The 15,345-nt window shown below is 37.5% G+C and overlaps 1 protein-coding gene across 1 annotated transcript; it reads right to left on the bottom strand.

Moving 5' to 3' along the window:
- Positions 1-537: 537 nt before the first annotated feature.
- LOC139720147 (prostaglandin reductase 1-like) lies at positions 538-14,035 on the bottom strand. Its single transcript, XM_071631517.1, has 9 exons — positions 13,744-14,035; positions 13,341-13,386; positions 10,304-10,354; positions 9,280-9,447; positions 8,626-8,743; positions 7,638-7,793; positions 5,904-6,009; positions 4,885-5,003; positions 538-1,465 (listed from the first exon to the last, which is right to left on the bottom strand). The coding sequence occupies exons 1-9, from the start codon at positions 13,847-13,849 to the stop codon at positions 1,355-1,357; spliced, it is 981 nt and encodes a 326-aa protein (XP_071487618.1). The 5' UTR covers positions 13,850-14,035; the 3' UTR covers positions 538-1,354.
- Positions 14,036-15,345: the final 1,310 nt, after the last annotated feature.

Genomic DNA, 15,345 nt, shown 5'->3' with positions numbered 1-15,345 from the left:
GTTGCATTTCATTTAGAAATCGAAATGCGATTGCTGTCTATGATATCTTTGTACAAAGTTTCATTTTTTACGGACTGTGGTATCGATTCACATGTTACATTTGTTCAAAAAAGTTGCAGCATATTTTCCGGGCATCATGATCATCTCCATCAGCTGATAGAGAAAGACACTGTATGAATCATTGACAAATACAGCAAAGCATTCGGTAGAAACGAAATATTTTTATATTTATTTCAATAACTTGAAGACTTATTTTCATTTTCCCACAAAATACAACAATGCCTGTTCAGGTTTTCTCAAGTTATGTGAATTTGAAGCAGACACTATATGACAAGTTAAATACTCGTTTCAAATTAACATTTGCCTTCAACTATTTTACAATCAAAGATGGCAAGGAATACAGATCACACGGACCTTTTCTCGCTTTATGTTTGACAAGAATAAGTCTTACCAGTAAGCATATTACATTGGAAGACGTATTGAGAGCAATGATGTTTACTGAAATAATAATACAGTGTAATAAAAACTGTTTAGATGTCTGGCTTGTAAAATATCACTTATGATAATGACGTTATCCAGAACACATGTGTGTTGAAAATATATTGTTGTAACTTAAATATGTTTGATAAAGCATTACTCATATCTACTCCAATTAATTCAAAAGTGCAAATTGTAGTAGCGAAGCTATCCCTGTCAGGCACAACATACTTTAGGTATGTAGCAACAATTTTATAAAATGATGCATGTCTTAGTATTTTATTAGCAAATAAGACGCATCAAAAGAGTTGTTATGCTGCAATGCTGAAAGTTGTGCACTTCATTGACGGCACAGAGGTCTCAAAAGAAATTAAAGACATTTCTACGCTAATGTGGAAATGTGAGTAAGATCAATTTCCATTCAGACAGCCTACATAATGACTATCTTGACATTAATGACTATTTTGACATCTGTGAACAGCAACCAATGACTATCGAATCGTCAACGTTCCTTTATTTATGTGAAATCCTTTCAATCTCTAACAAAGTGCTATAGTGTTGAGGAAAAAAATAAACAAGACTCTAAAAAAGAAGTATGGCAGCTTCTGAAACCTATTTACACAAGTGTACTATGAGAGACAAAATAAAAGCCTTTTCCTAAGTGATCGAAAGACAGCATAAAGTTATCATTTAAAACATCTTTGACAACAATTCTTTATCGAACGAGGATAGAAAACAGGCATCTAGATTCCTATTTCATATTAAGTAAAAAGAAAATGAACAACATTTTGTCGAATACATATATTCAACGACATATCGATGTCAGCTTTAAGATGTGACGATATTTCGAAGCGGCGTTCCAGCGAGCCACGCAGGTTCACACCTTGACTATAGCTTTCCCAAAGTTGGACCCTGTGAAGAGACCCATGAAGGCCTTGGGTGTATTCTCGAAGCCTTCGATCACGTGTTCTTTGTACTTGATCTTCCCCTATAAGTCAAAGATGTAGAAAAAAATTGTATGATAAGTCTTATTCGGTAATTTGCAGGTATTTCAGATTCGTCTCCAGTCTGAACATACCAAAACAGTTTCTTGTGTGTCTTTAAAATAAGATTACTAACTGTACATGGATAGGCCTAATGCACGAGTAGAGTTCATGGCATGTCAACTTTCTTTTGTTATTACACGTTACGCAAATCCCCTCATGAAAATAATACGTGAAGCATTTTTAAGTTTATCTGTAAGTTTTACCTCAGCTTTTAGCAGATATCTTTAAAGACCACTTATGCTACACTGCATTGGACCTCAAACGTAAATTGCTAATGATCACACAGTTATTATATCTGTAAAACCAAGATATCACTTCTCTGACTTATTTCCATCATGTTGCCGTCATATCAACTTTGTTAAGTTTGTTAAGAGAGCATATACCTCCCTTAAAAAGAGAGAGAGAAAAAAAAAACATGATTACGCTGAGTATGGCAAAATCGGTAAAAAAAGTTAGAATTACATTTTCTAAGAACAAAACAGCGATTATGACTGAGAAGACAACAGTGATAAGGGTTAATTTACTGAATGGATGGGCATGTTTATTTAAGTGTAATAACCCAGTGTGGAGTTCCACTTTGCACATGGGCAGAAAAAAAAGACCATGAGTACCAACGGATATGACAGGCATGATGGTTTTTAAATCACTGGGATAAGCATCTGTGACGTAATGATTACTCATGTAATCCTTATAAATGCCGCTTGCCATCACACCCTCATGACATTAAGAGTGATATTCATCCAAATATCAATGGAAAGAGATCATTAATACATTCAGTAAAAAAAAGTAATGAAATGGATGTTTTTTGAAGTGTTAATGGACAGATCATTCTGTTCGTCGGATCTACGCAAGCTCATTTTTTGTTTGAACAGGATTCAAAGATCACAGTTCTAAGTTATTTTTATTTCCATTAAATAAACTTCGAAAATTATAATGCATAAGCAGAACATATTTGTACTTGAAAAAAAACCCCGTAAATTAACAAAGTAATGTAATAATCAGTAGCAAAATGAAGAAAACACAATTGATGAATTCCATAAAATTTATGGAATTCATCAACTTAACAATTTTATTGTTGTGTTACGTGAAATGAAAATGGGTGCCTCTAACCGACTGAGAAAAAAAAAGGAAGGTCATTCGAACCACTGTACCCATTAGCTAAGTCCAAACTGGCTTATTGTTGTTGCTTTTGTTGTCGGGTCTTTTGTTTTTGTTTCGTTTTTGTTTTGTTTCTTTGGAGGGGGGGGGGGGGCAGTTGGTTGTTGTTGGTGGTGGGGTTATTCAAAAAGCGCTTGCCCTGTAGTTCCTCGAGAGAGAATGCAAGGGGAGAGATATGAGTCTTAAAATCTCGATAACAGGTTGAGCCTAATGATAATCCGTTTTCACGTCCTTTACATAATGATTGAAATCTTAACATCTTATATCATCGTCAGCTGAGAACCAGAAGGGCGTTATCGCGTTCTAGGATTTGAGCATAGATTAAAGCGAAACAATCGACTTTCATGAGATAAAACGTTCATTTCATCACAAGAGCATTATAAGCATTGTTCCAAATATACACATTAAGAAATATGGGTTCAAATTTGAACCCAAAAATTGTCGCTATACAACCACCCTATAGGGTGCAACTTTGCACCCCAATAAGCAATTTGTACCCTTAGAGGTGCAATATGCTGAACTTTGAACCTGCAGGGGTGCGAATTTGCACCCTCAGTTTTGTACTAATCAAGGGTGTAAACATGCACCACAAACATTAATACATTGTGAATTGAAAATTTGGACCACGAGTACCAAGGTTTTACTCGTAAGATCAAACTTACACTCTGATGGATATGTCTGCATCTTTGTAGGTACGAATCTGAATATTAAGATATCTAATTTTCTACTTGCATAATAGAAGTTACGCTCGTGCACCCCAGGGTGCTGCTATAGGGACAAATATTGTGCAAATTTGAACCTTTATAATAGTGTGTAAGGTAAAATATCGCCCTTGTGGTTTTAAATTTGGAACATTAGGTGCTATACCGAAATTGAAAATAATTTAGAATTGACACCATATCGTAGTGGAGATCAAGCTCTTCAACATGATAGCAATAACTCAATACATCCAAAAATTCCGATAAAGCCCTTCCGGTTCTCAACTGACGACATAATTATATACTCTTTATGTTGTGGTTGGAAATTGCAGAGCAATTCCCACCTGCAGATGGCGGCATATGGAATTTTATCAGACTTCGGCCGACATTAAAGATTCTGTCGCTACCTTCACAGTCATGCGCTTGTGCAGATGCATTTCTGAGATACATTGCTCATGCATGGATCTCAGATCATCATTTAGAGCTCAACTTAACTTGGCCCTCACACCCACGACTGTCATGGTGACCGTGCTTTCTCCGTTTGTGCCCCCCCCCTTCTTTGGAACAACCTCCCTACTCATATTCAGTTCTCCACATCCATTGACATTGTTAAAAAAGAAGCTGAAAACTCATTTATTTCACGAACAGAACTGATGGTTATGTATAGATTGTTATTGGTATTCGTAATTGATTTATTTGCTTGTTTCTTTTTCGACACATGTTTGTATTAAACGTTACATAAATTGTTCATATTATCATTATCATCATAAATATGTCTTTATGCAAAACCTTACGCTGCACTGTCTCCATTTTGAATTGATCAATGACAGAATGATGGGACAAAAAATAATGAAATCAAAAGTGCATGTGTATTTTTGAAGGGAATATCTCTGTAAAGATTTTGGCAGCTTTGTCTCCATTTTGAATTAAACACTATTACACGCTATATATATTTCATATTATCATTATCATCATAAATATGTCTGTATGTACAACCTTACCCTGCATTGTCTCCTCTTTGAATTGACCAATGATGAGACAAAAAAAAAATAATGAAATCAAAAGTGCATGTGTATTTTTGAAGGGAATACCTCTGTAAAGATTTTGGCAGCATTGTCTCCATTTTGAATCGACCAATGACGGGACACACACACACACACACAGACACACATACGCGTCTATGGTGAAAACTGAGGACCTGTCTTACCCATAATAATTTTACCGCATAACCGAGGATCTGTGTGTCAGTAGGACTCTTGTTAACCGAGGACGTATTACAAATTGAAAAAATGCTAGTCGAGGACCTACTGTACAAACATGTACCCCTATATGCAGAAGCATGCAAAAGCAGACCGTTTGGAATGGTCTGTATACCGAGGACGTCCTCGGTTCTCTGTGTGTCCTCGGTTTAAATGTTAAGTTCGTACGTGTGTCCTCGTTTTACACCATGGGTAAGTGCACACACACACACACACACACACACACACAATGAAAGCAGAAGATACCTGTTGTATCCATGGGATAAGGGCCTTGAGGGCCTCGTCAGATCGCTGCATGTGATCGAAGATGACGAAGCCAACGATCGTCAGGCGCTTGAAAATCACGTTCATCTGAACAGGCGGCACTTTTAAAACAAAATGTGCATGTCAATATCTATTACTCTTCAAGATAAAGCCACGGGAAAACATGCGGAAAAGTTCGTTCAATAATGATACTGGAGAAAACAGAATAATCACATCATCAAAATTATCATCATCTATCTAGAGAACAGATTATATCATGTCAGTGTGGAAAAAATGTAAGTCGGGAATAACTAAAACTCTATTTATTAGCTATACAGTGAAGTTGAATTTGCCTCAAAAATATTTACATTGTAGTTGAATATTCCTTACTTTTGTGGAAGAGTGTGCAGTAAAACTGAAAGAAAAGCGCTGCTGCAGTTATGGGCGCTAGACAGAAACAGTTCCGACACGTTATGAAATGAGGCTTATGGGTTAGCCTAGCATACACCTGTCATTTGATTATTGCAAACGACACGAGTTAGTATTCACCGTTTACATTCTGTTCTGAAAGCATCTCCCCCTAAAGATTGTGTGCAGCACTAGCTGCATGATATTACTTGTATTTCCTATTCGTTTTTATCTGGGTGTCCGTTCAGGCCACTTATATCTATAAATATGAAATTTCGGATGCCTTGAAAAGAATATGTAGTGGCCGGAAATAAAGCAAAAATAACAATCCATTTTGAACATTAGACGCCCGATCGAGCCACCGATAGATAAATAAAGGGGGCCTGACACCAATTAGTGGCCCCGGGCCACCGGGCACCGGCAATATCGAGCCCTGATATGTCACATCTGCGTGACAGATGACAATTGATACCTTTTTCTTGCTTTGTTTTCACTTGATTTCTTAAAGTTTATGATATTGGAGTTTGTTGCTATGGGGACAATTCACTGTGTACAAGATAGCACGTGGCAAACTTAATAATGAACTGCTTTTAAAGTTGAATTGGATATAAGACCTAGTAAGGCGTCCGTGGCATTGTATCCACTGATTGAGCCGCAGCAGCATATGCGTCCTTTTTCATTCATGTTGTCCATGACCTTGCTGGATATAATTCCTCCGACCTATTTGAATACAGAATAGATGAAAGAAAAATATCGGTGAGAGTTTACTGGTTATAGCATACGTTAATCCGAAGTTCCGTTACTTTGAATGTTCGTTATTCTGAAAATAACTTGAGGCCCGTTATTCCATACACCGAAGCGAAAAGAAAAATAAAAAAGGTCCGCTATTCCGAAGGTTTATTAGTACGCACCTTTTTGATCTTTTTTTATATTTTACTTTCTGTTTTTTGTTCAATAATGAAACTTATTTCAATTCTAGATAACGAACCTTCAGAATAAATAAAAAATTAGAAAGAAAGAGTCCAGTTGGTTGATTTTATAATGTATGTACATGTAGCATCATTCGTTATTCAAATTGTGGTGTATAAAGATTACTACATGGGAGAATGTAAACAAAAACAAGTCTTTATAGCCTCAGACTTCAATTACAGATTTACTTGCCATATGTGATTAACCCTTTGTATGCCTCGTTTATTTCCAGTCCATTGGTTTGTCTATGGAACTCGTGCACATCTGAGTCATTGCACTGAAAGGGTTAATTAGCAATAAAAAAGCTTAACTTTTAGGTAAAAAAATCAAATCAGCTCATCCGTGGAACTTTGTGTTTGCACGTGCTTCAAAAAAAAAATGCATAAATAAATTGAAACTGAAATTAAATATTGGGTGCGTTTATCAACTCACTTCTGGCGCAGAATTAGAGTTTAAAAAAAATCAGGGAGATTAAGGCAGTTGATAAAACCAAAACTGTTTGATTATATGGAGTTAGAAGCGCGTTTTTGAAACGCTGAAAGAATGTGCGATCGCAAACATTTCTGTAGGGTTGATAAACGCAAAGTCATTTTGAAACGCATTAACACCTCACGCCATCACTGCCGAGCACAATTTGTGCTTTTCGGGTCAATCTGCGCAATGGAGTTGCGCAGTGACAAAGCTTCCCAATCGACTCACTCCTGACGCCGTTGATAAACGTACTAACTCGAGAAACGCGGTCTGAAAGGCATTTGCAATCGCGTTTGATCGGGTATTCAAACGCTTCAAACATAGGAAAGCTTGTGAACGCAGCCTTTGTCCTTACTGCGTATTCTGAATGTCTGATCAGAAAGAAGAGCCCCTCATAAAATCCCCCATCCCCCACCCCCCCCCCCCCCCCCCCGCACTGCAATAAAATCGGTGTTAGATTTAACACCATAGGTGTTAAATCTAACGCCGATCAAGTGTCAACAGAGGACCACACCCACAGGTGTAGAAAGTATGTTGTTATGGTGTTCACCTGGCACCTTGTGGTGTTAATTTGACACTGTATCTGGTGATATTTTTGACACTGCACTGGTGTTAGTATCAATGGTATAACACCCGTCCAGTTTCAATAGTAGACCAATCCAGCAGGTGTTACTGTGGTGTAATTTTTTTTACGCCTTCTTTTTTTTTCCAAAAATCAAGTACTTTATCGGAAAATTCTTAATCGTCTTGATGAAGTTCAAAATCAACAAGAAGAACATTTTATTCAAAAAACAATTTCAGATTTTGAAGTGACACCTGGAGGTGTTAATCTAACACCACAAATAAGCACGGGAAATTTAACACCAGCTCGGTGTTTAACATCGGACTTTTAGCAGTGTAATACTTACATTGTCAAAGTAGCAATCGATGCCCTTTGGAGCTGCCTCCTTTAACGCCTTATCCCAGTCAGTGACGTTCTTGTAGTTGAGGACAACATCATAGCCAAGATCCTTCAGATACTTTAGCTTCTGCTCAGAGCCGGCAAAGCCGATGGTTTTACAACCCTGTTTCGAAAGAGACGTATGATAGGAAATCAGGAAATAGAGAATATTTATACAAGTGCACATATAGAAAAAAGAGATGTAAAACACGAATGTATAATATTTTTTGAAATGAGGTAATATCGTATCTTGCAGAAATGGAAGTTCTCTCCCATCTTTGAATCAAACGGCTCGCAATTACTAGAGAGATATTCAGCATTGAGATTTGTTTTTTGATGAAGCAAAGCGAACAGCAGTGGCTTATAATGATGCTAACGCATCATGAAAGAAATGATTATGTAACTGTCAAAATGATGCACATTAACGAAGACAAAGAAAACGGGTCCTGTTAACAACTTCCGTAAAAAAAAGAAAGAAAAAAGATCAGTCTTGCGTACAGAAGTACTCACTCGCTTAGTCCAGATTTAAGAAACTCAGATTTTGAACCATAGTTAATGTCACAAAACAGGCAACTGTCAGCAGGTCTATTGTTTTCGGGGACACGACATTGCTCCTGCGGCTGCTACAGTCTTATTTTCTACAAGGGCATTAGGGTTAGGATAATTATTGTGATAGGGTTGTAGGTTTAGTTTGATGTGAGGATTGGGATTAGGGTTAGCTTTATGTTTGTGAGCACAATATGTTTGGCTTGGCGTGCAGATATTTCAAGGGAGCAATATTATTGTCACAGGAGCAAATGTCGCGGAACCATTGTTTCCATGTTGATATGAACATTGTCAGATAATCTCAAACAAGCTGTACTGATTGTTAGTTTTGATATAGTCGGTTATGGAAACACCCTTGAGACTCAGTCTCAAATTTCACTATAGTCCATTGGCCGGAGGAGTTTTTTGACCTTGATCTTGGCGATTTGACCGACCACTGCACCGACCGCTCCGGCCGCACCACTGACCACCACAGTCTCTCCCTCTTTCGGCTTGCAGATATCAAGGAAAGCCAGGTAAGCCGTCTTCCTGCCACGGTTGAAAAAAAAGGGAGAGATATTTTAAACAACATGGCACGCAAACACGATAGGGATGATCCTACATATCCTACATAATCATGATAATGTAATGCAAAATTATATTTATGTACATTGTCGTCACGTACGTATTAAGTATGAAAGAACAGTATAATATAAAGGGAAAGAAATGACTCGCATTAGATTGAGTTAAAGGTCCCTAATTGGTAGGCTAAGCTCTGTGTTCTGTCCCGAACTTTTAGAGCGGTCGAAATACAGAGGCAAGCGGGAGACCTTCTCATTTCTGTAATATAAACATAATCCTTGTGACTCAAGGAATAAACACTCATTGTTACTTAAGTCCTCTGTTGCCCAAACATGAAAGAGATGGACAATCAGCAACCAGTGATATACGTCCCATCCTGTCACAAGCCTACACATGCTTTGTTTTCCTTAAAATGTTGTCAATGAGTAAACTACTCAGTAATAATCAAATCCACCTGCTCAAGGCAAAGATATTAAAGACGTCCTAATTTTCCTCTAACTCACCCTGGCATACCCAGAGTGCCAAGCGCCAGCGACTTGGGCCATTTGGGATCGGGGTAGTCGGCGACGATTGTTACGTCACTTCCTTTAACAACGGACCCCGATGTCCATCCAGCGTTAGCCTGGACAATGGAACCGACGGGCACCTTCGGGTCTTTGCTCTTGACCACTCTGTGGAGACGTAAGAAAGGCAAGAAACAAACCAAAACTGAACGAACATTTCCTGGTCATACACACACATACATTAAAAAAAAAAAAAAACTGAAACGAACAGCTATTGCAAATTTTCTGCAAAACGTAATTTTGATAAGCCACAATTCATTCCAATGCTGGTCTGGAAACCATAAAAGAATAACAAAAGAACGTATTGTTTTTTATTTAAAATAGTATTTAAATGCTGACATTATCATTTCCATGCGGGTCTGGAAACCATAAAGAATAACAAAAGAAGGTTTTTTTTTTACTGTTTCAAATATGGCATTTTTGTTTAAATGCTGACATTATTGAACATGTATAAACCTTACTATGAGCCCTGATTGCTTAATTCTGTAAGAAGTCTTTTTTAAACCTGTCGAGTAAACACATGGATAAACAAACTTTCAACTCTTCTACTTGTCTTTCAAGTTAGGGGATCTTTTATACTTGCATCAAAGCACAGAGTCTTCTTGTATAAATGTATCATGATACAGCATATCCGAATGAAATCGAAAGAGTGGTAAAGTTTTCAGATTGCTTTCGACATTGCAATCGGACAACATATGCGCACAAGATCAATTGAATAATTCTGTCGAAGAAAACGCATCAAACGTGTTTCTGCAAGTCGCATTATAAAGATAAAGATGTAGTTAAATTCATCTCACCGAGGAACTTTGGATACATTCATTTCGCTTTCTTTGCGCGAATAGTAACGTTAATTGCTGTACTGTAACTGAAGTGTACATTCAATGGTTCGTTGATAAGTGAACAAAACAAATACGTGAATAGTGGAATTAACTGTTGTTTTGTTTTTCTTTATACAAATACTTACTTTGCCACTTGCTCACCAATCATAGGGTTTCCGACTTCAATTGGAAAAACTCTGCAAAATAAACAAAAAAAAAATTCACAAACGTGTTAATTCTTCAAGGCAAGTCATAAATGCCGGCCACTAATATAGTGAAGAACGGAAATTGCTCAAAATTCCCATCCGAGACAAGACGTAAGGGTCCTATTGTTTTAAAACTGACATCAAACACAAGTCAGACAATCAAACATAGATCTGTGAAAACTCGATTCTGATTTGGCGATACCTGACATATTCAATTTTCTGACATAATATTATGTTTGATTACATATTTTTAGTCAACAGGGCCCTGGTCGAGCTTCGATAAGTCACCTTATCACCATATCGCCGTTTTGCAAGGCGTACAAGGTCCTAGGTGAGTATAAGCTACTTTTCCAAGTTGCATTGTCCCCTTCTTATCCTTAACACGACAGTTTGTCCCGTAGTTTGTGCTTTCCTAAAGTCTATGACTATAAAGACCCGCTTGGTTGGACTCTCTTTTTCAGTGAGTTCGCGTCTATATCGCGTTACCCTGCAAACACGTGTGTCTCAGCGTTGAGGTAAAAATCTTATACTATCCGTAGGACAATGGGCTCTTCTGTAAAGCTGGTGCAATAGATTGAATGAGACTTTCCCGCTATACTTTCAAAAAGAAGAAAGCATTAGATCAATAAGTGCATGCGCACAATAGAATATCCCGTTGCTGAAGGCTATAAATGCCTTTTGGTCAGGGGGATAAGGGGGGGGGGGGGGGGAAGGTGTTGATGCAGACAGTCACTCGACACAATGGCGAGAGGTTATAGAGATGGAAGAAAGAAAAATAAATTCATGAAGAAGAGAGAGAGGGGAGAGCGGTCTCAAGCTCAACACACGCACACACACACACACTATTTGTCTGTCTGTCTGTCTGCCTCTCTCTGTATGTATGTATGTATATATATATATATATATATATATATATATATATATATATACCAGCAATTAGTTTCTGCTCGGAGTCCTAAGAAAGTATAGATTCACAACAGTAGGTCAATATAAAAACTCCGTTAGAGACGTAAATTTAACGAATTTTCGCCCGTAGCGCTTTGTCAAGTCAATACATTTGACACTTTATTTTGAAGTTATATAGATATAAATCAAAATAAAAGATGCGTCGTCAGTGGTAGCGCGTCCATAACAAAATGCATTTTGACAAAGCCCTATATGGGCGAAAATTCGTCAAATTTACGTCTCTAACGGAGTATTTATAATGACCCACTGTTGTGAATATATAGAATAGACAGATAAAGAGAGAGGGGAGAGAGAGAATTATTTATATGTATATATACATACATATATATATATATATTATCATATATCATCATTTACATAATGTGTTCACACATGATCTTTAATGTATTGTTTGTGACCAGGGCGAGTTTTCTCTTTGCTGTCATTTTTTTTTTTCTATTTGATTAATTCTTTCTCTTTTTTTCTGAGGAGGGAGGGTGGAAAAAACTGCAAGTCACGGTAATATACAATTATAGTCACACACCTGATGCCAAAGGGGAAAAATGGATAAAAGGCTTATTGTAAGTAAAAAATTCCGATATGCTGGTATGAGTTGACCTCAAAAAGCTCCAGAGTTGTGTGTGTATGTGCGTGTATGCGTAGCCTACATGCATCTCGTCAACGTATACAATTGCACAGCGCATGCGTTCAATACGGGTTTGATGTTTTTCTTGGCACTATTAAATACATACGGTATCCGAAATGAAACATATCTTATGTAGAAATTTGTGGATTAATTATGGGACAAGTGCCGTACATGAAGAATAAGTATTTAACATGAAGCAATTTCGAAGATAAAGAATTCACGAAATATCAACACCTAATAGAAAAGGTAAAGAGCTAGTTAGGTAGGAAGATAAACACTATAACCCCGTTTAGATATTAAATGAAAATCGAGTCATGTCTGCACGTAGACTAGTACACATCACCAATATCTCAACGTTAATTGGTCACACAAATCGATTGCAAAATTACATGTATTCTCTTTCGCTCCTCAACCCCCCCCCCCCTATCCCGACCAATATGGAAAGTAGAAAAAAATAAAGTGGTTCTGTTTAGGTGAGGGTCAAAGGTCAGGCAAACAGTTCATGTGCAGACGCTCCAGACGCAAACAACAGCCTGCACTCTACCCAGACGGAGGTATTTTTTTCCTTCCTTGAAGTTCAGAGTTCAAGCTCAAGTACCTGGCGTGTTGTATGATCACAATATTTAGCGTCAGCCAACTGACAGTGTTCTGCGTTAGAATATTGGCCACTGCGCAAAGAGTATATTCATCATATCTTCGCGTACAGGTTCTAATTTGACCCATTGGACACTGCATTTCGTTTAGCGTTGATCTACATGGTAGAGATCGTGCAGATAGCAGAGATACTTGACGTGAAGGAAAACACTAAACGATTCCTATTTTGCCAATTGTATGTATTCAGCTCTAACAATTCGCTTGATCTATAATTCCTTTGAATTTTCATCAATGGAGGAAAATATTGGGTAGTCATCACTTGTAATTCTTGTGGTGATTCTGTGTTTTCTTCAGGAAGACAACATACCCAGAAATGATAATGATCAGAGCCTATATAGTAAATATACTACAACTTCTTAGAATTTTCAGCATTGGAGAAAAAGATTCTGTGGTCATCATTTGTAATCATAGTGGTGATTTCGTGTGGTTTCTCTCTCTCTCAAAAAAAGATAACATACCCAGCAAGGATGTTTATATATAGTGAGATTCACTGAATTAATGCTGATAAACAGGCCCATTGACTCTCTTGGTATCACCTCAGATTTGACGTTCATTTAAATGTGGCCTTCAGATCACTTCAACAACAATTTTTTTTTTCTGGACGCTTTGCTCAAATTTTCTTTCCAGATATACATCGACCAAATAAAAGTAAAAGGAAGTTAAAGAGACTCGCTTTCTGATAGCTGTGTTTTGTTATTCATACGAAATACAATAAGAAATATCAATTCTCACCTCATGTAAGGGTCAACGGTTAGAAACATGGCTTCAAGCTGGACCTCTGGAAATAAATATATCAAAACGGTATGACTGATTAGAGGAGAAAGAACCTGCAAAGCTTTGTTTGATATCACATTATTAAACATGATTAAGGACGCAGCTAGCTGAAATAGACATGGAAATTGTACAAGAATCATAGGTAACTGCTACCGATGCTTATAAAACAGCGGTCAGCACCACCGTTACCAATATACTGGTATGCCCGTGCACGCCTTGACAGAAATATGACCAAATCAATTCTTTAAACTTTTCTACAATGTTTGATATGGAGACTGCAACATCCATTATATTGATATCGTTTTTAGTGCTTTTAATAGTTGTAAACTGTGCAGGTTTATATAGGTTCTAGTATACTCACCACCATCCTTCAAAGCTGGAAGGGTGTACGTTTCTAGTCGGAAATTCGAGTCATTTGGTGCTCCCTCAAATTTCTTAGCGAGAACGATCCTCTTTGCTGTAGCCATTTCGATACCACAGTTGACACTCTCGGTGACTCCAGGGGATTCTGGTCCTAAGCACGTGCTAGGATGTGAAGTGAGTGTATTCCAAAATTGTATTACGCTTATAACCTGTCCGCGTACTGCACAGACTATACAGATTTAGGCGAGGCTTGTCACTGTTGGTATAGGCCTGACCTGCATCGCATCGCATTGAATACCGTCAGTGGAGCGTTGCATACATCCACACACCTAGTCACTCTGCTAACGTCACGTGATTCCACCCCTGGGCGTGGATTCTGGGGGCGGGGATGGGGGTAGTGGGTGGTAGGGAGTATTTGATTTTACTCTCTAAAAAAAATCGAGTGAAAATTTTCACTCTAAAAAGAGTGAATACAAAAAAGAGTGAATTTCGAGTGAAATTGGAGTGAATTTTGAGTGAAAATGCTCATTTTCACTCATTTTGGAGTGACGTCAGGGATCACTCGAAGATTTTGGAGTGATCCCTGACGTCACTCCAAAATGAGTGAAAATGAGCATTTTCACTCAAAATTCACTCCAATTTCACTCGAAATTCACTCTTTTTTGTATTCACTCTTTTTAGAGTGAAAATTTTCACTCGATTTTTTTTAGAGAGTAAAGAGACGATATAGTATTGGTTGAGATAAGGATTCAGTTTTCAACTTTTTTGCGAGATACTCAGAAACCTTTTGATAAAATGTTCAAGAGCATACTATTCTAACAGTAATTCAAAGTTTAGTTGATGAAAATCGGTTTTGAAATAGCTGAGACACCCCAAAACAAATTAAAAGAAAGTTACATTAATAAATGGTGCTTCCCAACTTTAATTAGAATGGCAATATGTTTTGGATATCTCAGCCATTTCAAAACCGTTTTCATCAAATGAACTTTGAATTCCTCTTAGAATTGTAGGCTCTTTCATAGGAGTTTTCTCATTATCTCAAAAAATTATCATAAAAACGTTGCAAACCTGAAGCCCCATCTCATCCGAAAGTATACCAACCCTTTATGGAATACCATTGCTCTTGTCATTTTCTTCCCCTTATGTGTTATCTTTATGTGTTTGGACACAGGGGTTTCATTCATTTTCTCACTTTGTTGAAAAAAAAAAGAATAATACCAACGAGCGACACTATCATGCCTATTGCAGAACAATCACGACAGATGATAATGATGTCATTATCAGTTAGTACATCCAATGACATCATTCCACATATATAGCTCTGGTATGCTATACATACAAATGCAAATGTCAACAGTGTACTAGTATTGTCTCTATGTTTTTGTAGTCCTTTAGTTTTGAACATTAGCTACTTTCGAAAGATGTCGAGAGAAAAATGCTACCTTTAAGTTCTGATATGTTTCAGTTTTATTGCAGGTCGACATCAGAGAATAGAGAGAGAGAGAGAGAGAGAGAGAGAGAGAGAGAGAGGGAGAGAGAGAGGAGAAGTGTAAGGGAGAAGAGAGAGAGAGAGAGGGAGAGAGATTGAGAGATTAAAAGA

The sequence above is a fragment of the Diadema antillarum genome, unplaced genomic scaffold (genome assembly GCF_040938485.1).
Source record: "Diadema antillarum isolate AM-2024a unplaced genomic scaffold, OU_Dant_1.0 scf00000122, whole genome shotgun sequence".
NCBI classification, from domain to species: domain Eukaryota; kingdom Metazoa; phylum Echinodermata; class Echinoidea; order Diadematoida; family Diadematidae; genus Diadema; species Diadema antillarum.
The sequence above is the reverse complement of the archived record's forward strand: the minus strand, read 5'-3'. Positions and strand labels throughout refer to the sequence as shown.

What these genes read in the sequence shown, in the direction of transcription:
- LOC139720147 (XM_071631517.1), bottom strand. Translation starts at nt 13,849, where the DNA reads ATGGCTACAGCAAAGAGGATCGTTCTCGCTAAGAAATTTGAGGGAGCA. An exon ending in GTCAAATCGCCAAGATCAAG is followed by an intron (nt 7,794 to 8,625) that starts GTCAAAAAACTC and finishes CTTTCGAAACAG; the next exon opens with GGTTGTAAAACCATCGGCTT. An exon ending in TCGATTGCTACTTTGACAAT is followed by an intron (nt 6,010 to 7,637) that starts GTAAGTATTACA and finishes GTATTCAAATAG; the next exon opens with GTCGGAGGAATTATATCCAG.